Raw genomic sequence first — 11,822 nt, forward strand, 5'->3', positions numbered from 1 at the left:
CACAGCAGACCCTTAAGAAATGTTTTGTTGGATGGATGAATGAATCAGTTGGGAGTTGACAGGACTTCCTGTCTAATTAAACAGTAGATGAAAGTGGGAAGTAGAGGTGACTGATCACTGAAGATTAGAACACAAACAGTGGAACGCTTGGGACTTCCCTGGTGGTCCAGTGACTAAAACTCCGCGCGCCCACCCAGGGGGCCCATGTTCAATCCATGGTCAGGGAACTAGATCCTGCATACCATAACTAAGACTGGGCGCAGCCAAATAATAAATTGTTGTTGCTCGGTTATTAAGTCATGTGCGACTCTTTGCGACCCCGTGGACTGCAGCACTCCAGACTTCCCTGTCTTTCACTATCTCCCGGAGTTTGCTCAAACTCATGTCCATTGAGTCGATGATGCCATCTAATCCTCTGTCACCCCTTCCCCTCCTGCCCTCCATCATTCCCAGCAACGGGCTCTTTTCCAGTGAGTCGGCTCTTCGCATCAGGTGGCCAAAGTATTGGAGCTTGAGCATCAGTCTTTCCAGTGAATATTCAGGGTTGATTTCCTTTAGGATTGACTGGTTTGATCTCCTATTAACTTTTTAAAAATAACAGGGCAATTCTGTTTGGTGGGTGTTTGCTGAGAACTTCTCCTGGGCTGACCTGACAAGATGCTGTAAGGCAGAAGTCGAAACAGGCTCCAATTTCTGGTGTCGTCAAAGGAGGGCCTCTGCCACCAAGTACCAGTTCTAGGTTTTGGTTCCACCAGCAAAAAATGTCAGTTTCCTTTCTGCCCACTCACAGGACTGAATTTGAGAAGGTCATACTTTTTTGTTTTGTTTTGAATATTATCAGCCCACAATCCAGATGATTGACTTTAAGGCTGTTTATTATTATAGTGATGTAACATAATATTGATGTAACATCATTTAATAAAACCATTCCTTGGTGATTTAGTTGTTTGTTTACCTTCAGAGGTATGCAGGAATGAATATCTTCATGCCTTTTCTTTCCTTGCTTTTCTTTTCTTTTTGGCTTTTGTTGAATATTTTTTTCCCCCACAGAAGTAGATTACTAGTCAAATAATATAGCTCTTACTATATATTGACTGGTTTCTTTTCCAAAAAGTTAATCATAGCAACTGCAATAACCATTTATGCAACAATAATTAGTACAAATTGAGTATCTACTGGTAGAGGCTCTGAGCTCTATGGGCATAAGATGAGCAAAACAGACAGACCCTGCCCTCCTGCAGCTTCCAGTCTAATACAGGAGGGTGGCATTCATCAGCAAATCACACAGGTGTATAATTAGAAAGTAATACATCAGTTCAGTTCAGTCACTCAGTTGTGTCTGACTCTGCGACCCCATGAATCGCAGCATGCCAGGCCTCCCTGCCCATCACCAACTCCCGGAGTTTACCCAAACTCATGTCCATCAAATCGGTGATGCCATCCAGCCATCTCATCCTCTTTCGCCCCCTTCTCCTGCCCCCAGTCCCTCCCAGCATCAGGGTCTTCTCCAATGAGTCAACTCTTCGCATGAGGTGGCCAAAGTACTGGAGTTTCAGCTTCAGCATCAGTCCTTCCAATGAACACCCAGGACTGATCTCCTTTAGGATGGACTGGTTGGATCTCCTTGCAGTCCAAGAGACTCTCAAGAGTCTTCCCCAATACCACAGTTCAAAAGCATCAATTCTTCAGCACTCAGCTTTCTTCACAGTCCAACTCTCACATCCATACATGACCACTGGAAGAACCACAGCCTTGGCTAGACAGACCTTTGTTGGCAAAGTAATGTCTGTGCTTTTGAATATGCTATCTAGGTTGGTCATAATTTTCCTTCCAAGGAGTAAGCGTCTTTTAATTTCATGGCTGCCGTCACCATCTGCAGTGATTTTGGAGCCCAAAAAATAAAGTCTGACACTGTTTCCCCGTCTATTTCCATGAAGTGATGGGACCAGATGCCATGATCTTCGTTTTCTGAATGTTGAGCTTTAAGCCAACTTTTTCACTCTCCTCTTTCACTTTCATCAAGAGGCTTTTTAGTTCCTCTTCACTTTCTGCCATAAGGGTGGTGTCATCTGCATATCTGAGGTTATTGATATTTCTCCCGGCAATCTTGATTCCAGCTTGTGCTTCTTCCAGCACAGCGTTTCTCATGAGGGGAAACATAAAGTAACATATACTGTGAACTAAAAACACAGGCCACTTGCCAAGAGACAGAAGTCAGTTATACAACAATCTCAGGGGCACTGTTGGTGGTTTGCGGGGTTTTGTTTTTAATTTTACTGTATTTTACTAAAAAAAGGGGAGGGAGGTTATTGGGGTTGCTTTGCCTGTTTTCAGTTTGAATTAATCTGAATTGTTCCTTCCTCATTCATCTGTTGCTTAAGGGAGGTCCTCTACCGTGCGAAACAAAAACCAAAAAAATGACAAATTTACACTTAAATTTTTTAAAGATAAAAACTGGAGCATACTCATGAAGTCATCATATCCTTTCTGTCTGTTTATTCTTTAACTGACTCCTCGTCTCTGATGCTGAAGCAGGACTCAGGTTTAAATCCCAGCTCCTCCACTTCTAGCTCTGTGACCTTGGGGAGGTGAATTAAGCTTTTTGAGTCTCAGTTTCCTCATGGATCAAACAGAACTCTTACCTTCCTGGTGTCATTTTGGACCACAGGTCACATGTGAGCCTTCCTTTATGTGGGGAAAAAAAAGAGACAATAGCAGAATAGTCTTTGGCTCCTGGAAGATGTTATTACCATACCCAAACCAATACTTGTGTGGTTCACAAAAACACAGAGCTAACTAAGAAAAGAATGAGCGGGTTACAGTCTTATATTCTGAAAATGCAGGATGGGTAGTGCTCAGCCTCTCAACAGGAGCCCTCCTAATCTGGATGCCAGGGAAGGCCTTCCCTAAGGAGGAGTCTTAGAACTTACAACTGACGTCAGTAGGAATTCACCAGGTCAGTCAGAGCACAAACCTATGTGTCATCCTACCCTCCTCTCTCACATCCAGTCCATCAGCAGTTCTTGCCGACCATACCTTCTGACCACATATCCTGAACTCCTTCACCTCCACTGCTGCCACTGTAGGCCAGGTCACCACTGTCTCTTGCCTGGGCCACCCCAGTAGCCACCGGAGGGATTGCTCTATGCTAGATCATTTCACTCTGCTGCCCAAAACCCTCCAATGCCTTCCCATCACTTGTCACATTAAGTCCAGATTCCTTACCATAGTCTACAAGGCCCCCCACGATCTGCCCCTGGCTACCTCTCTGCCCTCATTTTCTAAACAACTCTTATGTGTTCCTCTCTTAAGGCTTTGGCTCTTGCCATTTCGTCTCCCTGGAATGTTCTCCCCATTCACCTGCATGGCTACTTCAGTTCTCTGTCCAGGTGTCACTTCTCCACGGTGGGCTTCTTTGAGCTCTCCTCCACCAGCATCCTCTTCTCTCACAGTCCCTTTCCCCTGCTTTTCTTGTTTTCACAGCACTTCATAAACTCCTGCCATTATTGTGTTTTTAGTTATTTACTTGTTTGATTATTTTTTCTGTTTTCCCCACTAAAATATAAGTTCTCTGAGAACAGGAACTTTATTCAGTGCTCATCCCAAATACTTAAACAGTGCCTGGCACATAACAGGTGCTCAATAAGTATCTGTTGAGTGAACTAAATCATAGATGAATGAATGAGTCATATAAGCAAAGCGGGGGGCATTTCATGGCGGAGGGGAGATGTTCTAGATAGCAAGGACTGCATGTACAGAGGGCCTGTGGCCACTAGGGGTTGAAGAACTGAAAGGAGGCCTCTGGGGTTAGTGTACAGACAGGGAGAGGCAGTGAAGGAGAGATGATGCAGAGCAGGAGCCAGACCAGACTACAGAGAACCTTCTGGGCTTTGCTGCAAGGTTTTGGCCTTTGTTCTAACAGCAGTGAGAAGCTATTAAAGGGTTTCAGATAAACTGAGAATTGTATTTTTATAAGGTCTCTCTGCCTACTCCAAAGTGACAATAGTTTGCATTTGGATGCTATTGAAAAAGATCAGTTCTGTTGCTTAGTCATGTCCCACTCTTTGTGACCCCGTGGACTGCAGCACACCAGGCTTCCCTGTCCATCACCAACTCCCAGAGCTTACTCAAACTCCTGTCCATCGAATCAGTGATGCCATCCAACCATCTCATCCTCTTTCGTCCCCTTCTCCTCCTGCTTTCAACCTTTCCCAGCATCAGGGTCTTTTCCAATGAGTCAGTTCGTCCCATCAGGTGGCCAGAGTACTGGAGCTTCAGCTTCAGCATCAGTCCTTCCAATGAATATTCAGGACTGTTCTCCTTTAGGACTGACTGGTTGGATTTCTTTGCAGTCCAGGAAAATCTCAAGAGTTTTCTCCAACACCACAGTTCAAAAACATCAATTCTTCAGCGCTCAGCTTTCTTTATAGTCTAACTCTCACATCCATACATGACTACTGGAAAAACCATAGCTTTGACTAGACGGACCTTTGTTGGTAAAGTAATGTCTCTGCTTTTTAATATGCTGTCTAGGTTGATTATAGCTTTTCTTTCAAGAAGCAAACATCTTTTAATTTCATGGCTGCAGTCACCATCCGCAGTGATCTTGGAGCCCCCCAAAAATAAAGTCTCTCACTGTTTCCCCATCTATTTGCCATGAAGTGATGGGACTGGATGCCATGATCTTCATTTTCTGAATGTTGAGTTTTAAGCCAACTTTTTCACTCTTCTCTTTCACTTTCATCAGGAGGCTCTTTAGTTTTTTGCTTTCTGCCATAAGGGTGGTATCATCTGCATATCTGAGGTTACTGATATTTCTCCCAGCAATCTTGATTCCAGCTTGTGCTTTATCCAGCCCAGCATTTCGCATGATGTACTCTGCCTATAAGTTAAATAAGCAGAGTGACATTATACAGCCTTGATATACTCCTTTCCTGATTTGGAACCAGTCTGTTGTTCCATGTCCATTTCTAACTGTTGCTTCTTGACCTACAGAAGGCAGGTCAGGTGACCTGGTATTCCTGTCTCTTTTAAGAATTTTCCACGGTTTGTTGTGATCCACACAGTCCAAGGCTTTGGCGTAGTCAATAAAGCAGATGTTTTTGAAAAAGACGGAGAAACGTAATTTGGAAGTAAAATGAACAGGCACTACTTCTTATCCCTATAATCCAGGGTGGATGCTATGCTTACTGGACCCAAGGAACAAATTTAAGATTTCTTCATTGGCACAGAATCGAGCCATATAACACATTCTTTTTCCCCCACAAATTACATTTAACAAACCCTGATGGAGTTTCTGCCATGCGCCAGGCCTGTGCCAAGAGCTACAACAGATACAAACATGGATGAGGGGTAGCAGGCCACCTGAGGAAAGTAACATCCTGATAGAAATAGTGGACTTTTGCCTTTCTTAAATTCCCTTCCTTCAAAGGAAGGTAAGTTCTACTTGCCCTTAGTGTTCAGCCCTGTTTTCACTCATCTGCTTCATATTATGTACACCTTTTTACCCTCTCTGGTCACCCCAATGCCCAGCCAAACTTAGGCACCCAGTACATCTTTGAAGGAACGTAAATTTTTCTCCTTGACTATTATGGAGCCAGTTCCCTAAATTGAGGTTTCTCTTAAAGTTTACTGAGCTCATATCAACTGTCCAAGCCAAACAGAAAAGAATAACTCCCTACTTTAACTCACAAGGCTATGAGGAAAAAAAGATTCAAGGGGCTTTGCAAATGTGAAGAGTGTTTGTTTGGATGCTAACCCCCTGCATTTGCACTGTGGTCATTACTATTATTTCCTGACAATTCAAGAAATATTTCTTGAACATTTCATTTTCCTTGTGCTCAGAGCTAGAGATGGACAGATAAACAAGATACAGTTTCTGCCCTCGGGGAACTTACATTCACAGGTGTGCTGGAGCACTGTGGGTCAAGGTAAAGAGAATTTGAAAGTCACTTAGCTTCCCTGGTGGCTCAGATGGTAAAGCGTCTGCCTGCAATGCAGGAGACTTGGGTTCGATCCCTGGGTTGGGAAAATCTCCTGGAGAAGGAAATGGCAACCCACTCCAGTATTCTTCCCTGGAGAATCCCACGGACAGAGGAGCATGGTAGGCTACAGTCCATGGGGTTGCAAAGAGTCGGACACGACTGAGCTACCTTCGTGACCTACGCTTCACTGCACAGAACACAAATGCCAGAGCAGCATGCAGCATTTCCCCTTTCCATGTTTTGTTGCTTCTCACTTACAAGCTCTTTAATGCCCATGACCCCACATGAATGGCCTTTCCCCCTTGAGTACACCCAGAGGATGCTTTATTAAATAATATTAATATTGGACCTTCTGTGCAAGCAGAGGCAACAGCTTTTCTTTAAATTCCCATTAATAGCATCCCCCATTAGTATGTATTCCAGTCTCTGGTTTACGGTTGACAGATCTAGTTTTCTTTGCTCTTCATTTTAAGTCCGCCCGGGCCCTGGAAACCCTGGTACTAGTTATGATTTTCTTGCAGGCACTAAAAAGTCACGTAGCCCCTAAGGTCCTAGATATCTGGGAGCAGGGAGTTGGGGCGGGGGGAAGGGAGGAAGAGAGGGATAGACTAGATTTAAAATTACGGGATCCATGCCCAGATCCCCACCTTCTCTTTACGCTGTTTTCAGTCTGGGGGCTAACCATCAAGACACCGTCTCGTACTTCACTGAGGGAGCCTCTGTAGACGGAGGCACTTGGAGGGTACCCAGGAAGACCACCTTTCGGACTGGCCAGGGGCCGTGCGCGGCCTGCGGGCTCTGAGAGGCACCAGTTGGAGCATGCGCAACAGTGAGCCCATCTGCGCGCCGCGGCGGCGGTAGGCGGAGGCGGGTTCGGCGGCGGCTACGGGAAGCGATTGGCTCTGCGTAGGGGAGGGTGGTCCCGCTTCCGCCGGACACCGGAAGTGACTCTCTGCCCCTGTCAGTGGGCCATGGAGAAAGTGGCAGTGTAGCGTCCGAGTTGTGAGGACTGCGGGGCCGGCGGCCATGGAGGCCGTGCTGAACGAGTTGGTGTCCGTGGAGGACCTGCTGGTGAGGCCCGGCTCCGAGGGAGGGAAAAGGAAGATTCGGAGGGGCGGGCCCTGAGGAGAGTCGGGTAGGGGCCAAACTCGCCCCCCAGCATCAGTTTTGCCTAGAGAAGCCGAACTACGGCTCCCGGCAGCCCCAGCAGCGTTCGGCTCTTGCCTAGAGGGTCCACTTTGCCCCAGAGCCTAATGGGAGTTGTAGTTTCCTGTGCTACCACGCCTCAGACTCGGGGCCTGGAGTCTGACGGGTGCTAGGTTCTGTCGGAAGCCCGAGGTCAGGATGCGGGCACTTGATTTTAAGTGCTCCTTCAGTGGCGGGGGAACACAGCGACCACCGTAAAGTCTCACATAGTACTCAATCCGGCACAGCGCTAAGTCCCTTGTAGGGGATGTCTCAATCTTCGTAGCTCTAACAGGAAGTAGGCAGGTTTATTACGGTTTTTTCCTTCCGATAAGATAGGGTCCAGACTAGGCAGGGTGGGGCTGAGAGAAGCAGTCTCCGACGAGGGGCCGCGTGGGCTGGACTGTTGTTGAGCTATTCTGACAGCCTGTTGTTTACTGTTCAGGCCAGCCTCCCGCGGTCAGCTGCTCCGGGAGCGGTGCCTGGGGCCGCCACCAGGTGGCATCTCCACTCGGCACCACGAGGGGGAGGGAAGCAGAGAGGGGAGGTCCAAGGAGACAAAGGAGACGACCCGGCCCTAAGAAGCAGAATGCCTGGGTCCCAGAGATGAAGATTGCAGGACCTGGGGTACCCCATGGTCGGGTACCCCAAGACCCGAACGGGGGTGTGGCAAGAGAGAAGATGGGTAACAGGGACACCGAGGTCCTGCTAGAGTTCAGCTTGCCCCTTTCACTTCTAAATGACTCCTCTCCTCTCCTGTGGCAGAAATTTGAAAGGAAATTTAAGTCTGAGAAGGCAGCAGGCTCGGTGTCCAAGAGCACGCAGTTTGAATATGCCTGGTGCCTGGTGCGAAGCAAGTACAACGACGACATCCGCAAAGGCCTTGCTCTGCTGGAGGGTGAGGTGCTAGGCTGACTCCCCAACTCGCCCCTTCCCAACTTGCCATCGTGGTCCTCTGCCACCATTGGCCTGGTTTGCTCCCTCCATCTCCAGTGTGGGGATCCTTTCAACATGGGATCTCACCGTACAGTTATCTTCCAGTAAACTCACTGCAGGAAAGGGCTGCACTTAGTCTGACTTCTCCCAGTGTGCTTTTGGCTCCTTGCCACCTCATTGGTGTTTTGCCAGATAGTCATAGCATGTCAGTCCCCGTGGGACTTTGGTGATCTGGTCATCTAGACAGAAGGAGAGTGACTGGTCTCAGGTCAGACAGCTGGTCAATTAATGGCTGAATTGGGAACAGAAGCTCCTGTCTTCATGTGTCCCAGTCATGTTGTCTTTGCCCCCACACCCCACCTTATTGCTTATTTAGCAGCTATTGTTGAAAACCTTTGGGGCGAGTCACGTAGAAGTCCAGAAGACCGTCCTCAAAACCTGTGAGCAGATGGTGTTTTTTTTTTTATCAGAATGCTGTTTCCTGTTAACTTTGGATAGGTCAGCATTTGTCAGAGGCCACAATCCTTGACCTTTAAATTTCTCTGTACCCCTTTTCTCTTGGTCAAGTAATGGTGTATAAACAATCACTATACTAGCCAAAGACACCTATTGTAAACCCGTAAAAGTAAGAATCTTCCTGAATGCAGATCATCTCAGCCTCCGGTTCCTGAGAAATAGGACACAGCTGCAGAAGTGGTCTCTAAACATTGCCATTCTAGTTGACAGACGCTTGGGAAGCTGTATAAACACCTGCCCACTTAGCAACAAATTCTAGTGCACAGAGTACAGCTGAACACATAACCTTATGGGAAGTCACTGAACTTAGAAAGTTAGATGGGATCTTTCAGGGAGGGGTAGTTGAAGGCGAGTTTGGAACTGTTTTTTTTTAAAAGAAGGAGTGAAAACTTATTTTGAACACTAGTCTGGGCAGCAAGCAACTGGAGTAGAGATGCGTGTGGCTTGTCCACTGCCCTGATTTGCTTTTAGTTCACTTGGATGAACCAGAGTTGACTGGAGTGTTGATATGGGGGCTGCGTACACCTCAGTGTTGGCTGGGGTTCATGCTGCCCCACGGCTCTGGCTAGGAAGCCCGGAGTGACTGGAGCTGAAGTGGAGGCTCAGGACAGTGAATTTAGGGAGTGGAGGGGGTGTCTGGGACACAGGCACTAAGAACGAAGAGAAGGGGTTTTCACCCTTTTCCTTCCTCCTGACTCCCCAGAGCTGCTGCCCAAAGGGAGCAAAGAGGAGCAGCGGGATTACGTCTTCTACCTGGCTGTGGGGAACTACCGGCTCAAGGTAAAGCAGAGCACTTCCTTCTCCCCCTCCACCCTGCCTGGGTGGTCAAGCACCCACTCATCTCTCTCCTCCAGGGTAGAGCCCAGGCCAAAGAGGGCAGTAGGCAGAGGGTGGTGTTGGGTACAGAGGTGCAAGGTGAAAGCAGACCAGGACACTAAGGGAAGGCGAGAGACGGAGGATCCGGGTGCCGAGGGTGTGGGGAGCAAAGTGATGTCAGCACTGGGGTGCAGCCCCAAGCCTTGGGCTGTTATCTCCTTCAGCTTATCACCCCCACACAGTTGGGGTGGTTTGTGGACTCTACTCCTCTGGGTGGGGCTGGAGCAAGGGAGGGGGTGCAGGGAGAGGGAGGAGCCCCAGGGCCAGCGGAGAGAAGGCCCCTCTGATGGGCAGGCAGAGGGATGGAATTCTCAGGGGGGGGGTGTTGTTCTCCCTGAGTGCAGGAATATGAAAAGGCCCTGAAGTATGTGCGAGGGCTGCTGCAGACAGAGCCGCAGAACAACCAGGCCAAAGAACTGGAACGGCTCATTGACAAGGCCATGAAGAAAGGTGAAGGCCGTCCTCTCTGCCCCTCTGCCTCCCTCCACTCCCTGCCCTCGTGTTTCCTCAGCCCCCAGCATCCCTGGGCCCCTCTCCTCTCTCTTAACTCCTCTTCTGTTGCCCATGCCTGGGCCCTCTGGTCTCTCTTCAGATGATGCCCTCCAGGCAGTTCCTTCTCAAACCCTCTTCTTTCCCCGACCCTCAGGGCCCCTCACACCAGGACTCCAGGGAGAGAGGCACGTCTTCTGCCAAGGAGCAGCAGGCCGTGAGGTGGTAGCTCAGGTCACCGCAGGGACTGGGTTTGGCCTCGTGACAGTCTCCCTTTTCCTTTCCCCAGATGGACTAGTGGGCATGGCCATCGTTGGAGGCATGGCCCTGGGCGTGGCGGGACTGGCTGGACTCATCGGACTTGCTGTGTCCAAGTCCAAATCCTGAAGGAGATGGCATCCCTGCGTCTGTGCAGGGACACGTGGGAGCCCGTGGAGGACACTGGAAGAGCGCCCGCCGCCCCCAACCCCAGCCATCCCTTTCTTCTCCTGCACTGCATCCCTGTCCTCTATGGATGTCACCCTCCTCTGCCCTGAAACCTGTCACCTATCCCCAAATCATGTGCTTGGAGATGAGTGTAAATAAACCTGGACTTGGGCTTGGGAACCTCTTGTGTCCATGTTGAGAAAGGGGTGGGTTTGGTTGGGCCCAGGAGATCAGAAAATGGAATATATGGCTAAGCTTACGGGGTCACACGTGTGCCCTTCCTGCTCTGCGCCCTCCTACTCCTACCCTGGAGGCTGCGGTGGGGTTCTCCTTTGTCCGCCAAGCTGCCCAGACCCCACACCCTTCCTTCCTTCCCCCACCACTAGCCATGTCCTTGAGCAGTGGCAGGCAGCATAGGGATGTGGCCTTTGCATGGCCTTAGAATCCTGACAAAAAACTGACCAGAGGTGGGAAGGGCAGAGCTGAAGGGACAGGCAAGACTGATGTCTCCTCTGACCCACTCAGCTGCCTCTCAGCGTGGAGTTTTCCACACCAGGGAGGCCCCCACTCAGCTTCCTCCAAAACCTCCGCCCTTCCCTCCCTTTGTTCTGCGTCCTCTCCCTCCTCCCTGTCCCTCTCCTTAAGGGAGGGGGGCCACCAGGGGCGGGGCAGGGGGGGAGGAAACGGGCATTTGGCATGGACTTGGCAGAGGTCACGGAAGAGGTCAGGAACCCAGGACATCCCAGTTGCAGAAGGAAGGTTGGGACCCAGTCTCCACCCAGCCCACTTGGCCTCACACCCGTTAGCCCGTGCCAGGCTCAGCCTGGGCCTGTCTTGCTTCACTTCATACCTCTCATTCCTTATCCCTGCTGGGGGAACAGAGGAGGAGGCACCTGCGGGCAGCATGGAGGAGCCTGGCACAGGGAAGAGGATGGGCACAGTGATGTCCCATGTGACTGCCTGGGTGTAGAATGAGCCCCTTGAAACTGAGCCCCAGCCACGCTTGCCAGAAGAGAACCAGAGCTGTCCCGGCTGTGGCCTCAGGGTGGGAAATGAGACTGTCTCTGCCAGGACAGGTGCTTAGCGTCAGCTTGGGGTGGGGACCCAGAGGTTTCTAATCTGTCATAATTAGTAGAGCCGGTGACGGTTCTGATAACTCTGAGCTGCTTAGATTATCAGAGGATCACGTCCTGGGCTTGTGATTTATCCCACTTAGGGCCCCTTTGGCAGCAAGATCAAGCTTTTTGCCGAGAGTCAAAGATCAACCCAACAAGGGGAGAAATTCAAGTTCAGGAAGTTGGAAGTTTGGAGGAGAACAACCCCTAGTGGCCTCAACCTGGGCCTTGGACACCCAGGGCATTCACCTGGTACTGAGCAGTTCATACTTGCAAGGAGCTTTGATATGCGGTC

General features: G+C 49.5%; 1 protein-coding gene across 1 annotated transcript; it reads left to right on the top strand.

The window, feature by feature from the left end:
* The first annotated feature begins 6,039 nt into the window (after window positions 1-6,039).
* FIS1 (fission, mitochondrial 1) lies at window positions 6,040-10,592 on the top strand. Its single transcript, XM_040261881.1, has 5 exons — window positions 6,040-7,055; window positions 7,935-8,067; window positions 9,325-9,401; window positions 9,842-9,947; window positions 10,276-10,592. Exons 1-5 carry the CDS (start codon window positions 7,011-7,013, stop codon window positions 10,371-10,373), a joined length of 459 nt encoding a protein of 152 aa, XP_040117815.1. The 5' UTR covers window positions 6,040-7,010; the 3' UTR covers window positions 10,374-10,592.
* The last annotated feature ends 1,230 nt before the right edge of the window (window positions 10,593-11,822 follow it).

Source organism: Oryx dammah, unplaced genomic scaffold, assembly GCF_014754425.2.
Source record: "Oryx dammah isolate SB20612 unplaced genomic scaffold, SCBI_Odam_1.1 HiC_scaffold_2, whole genome shotgun sequence".
Taxonomy (NCBI): Eukaryota; Metazoa; Chordata; class Mammalia; order Artiodactyla; family Bovidae; genus Oryx; species Oryx dammah.

Coding starts and splice junctions, on each gene's coding strand:
- FIS1 (XM_040261881.1), top strand. CDS start 7,011: ATGGAGGCCGTGCTGAACGAGTTGGTGTCCGTGGAGGACCTGCTG. Junction 8,068..9,324: donor AGGCCTTGCTCTGCTGGAGG/GTGAGGTGCTAG, acceptor CTGACTCCCCAG/AGCTGCTGCCCAAAGGGAGC. Junction 9,402..9,841: donor TGGGGAACTACCGGCTCAAG/GTAAAGCAGAGC, acceptor CCCTGAGTGCAG/GAATATGAAAAGGCCCTGAA.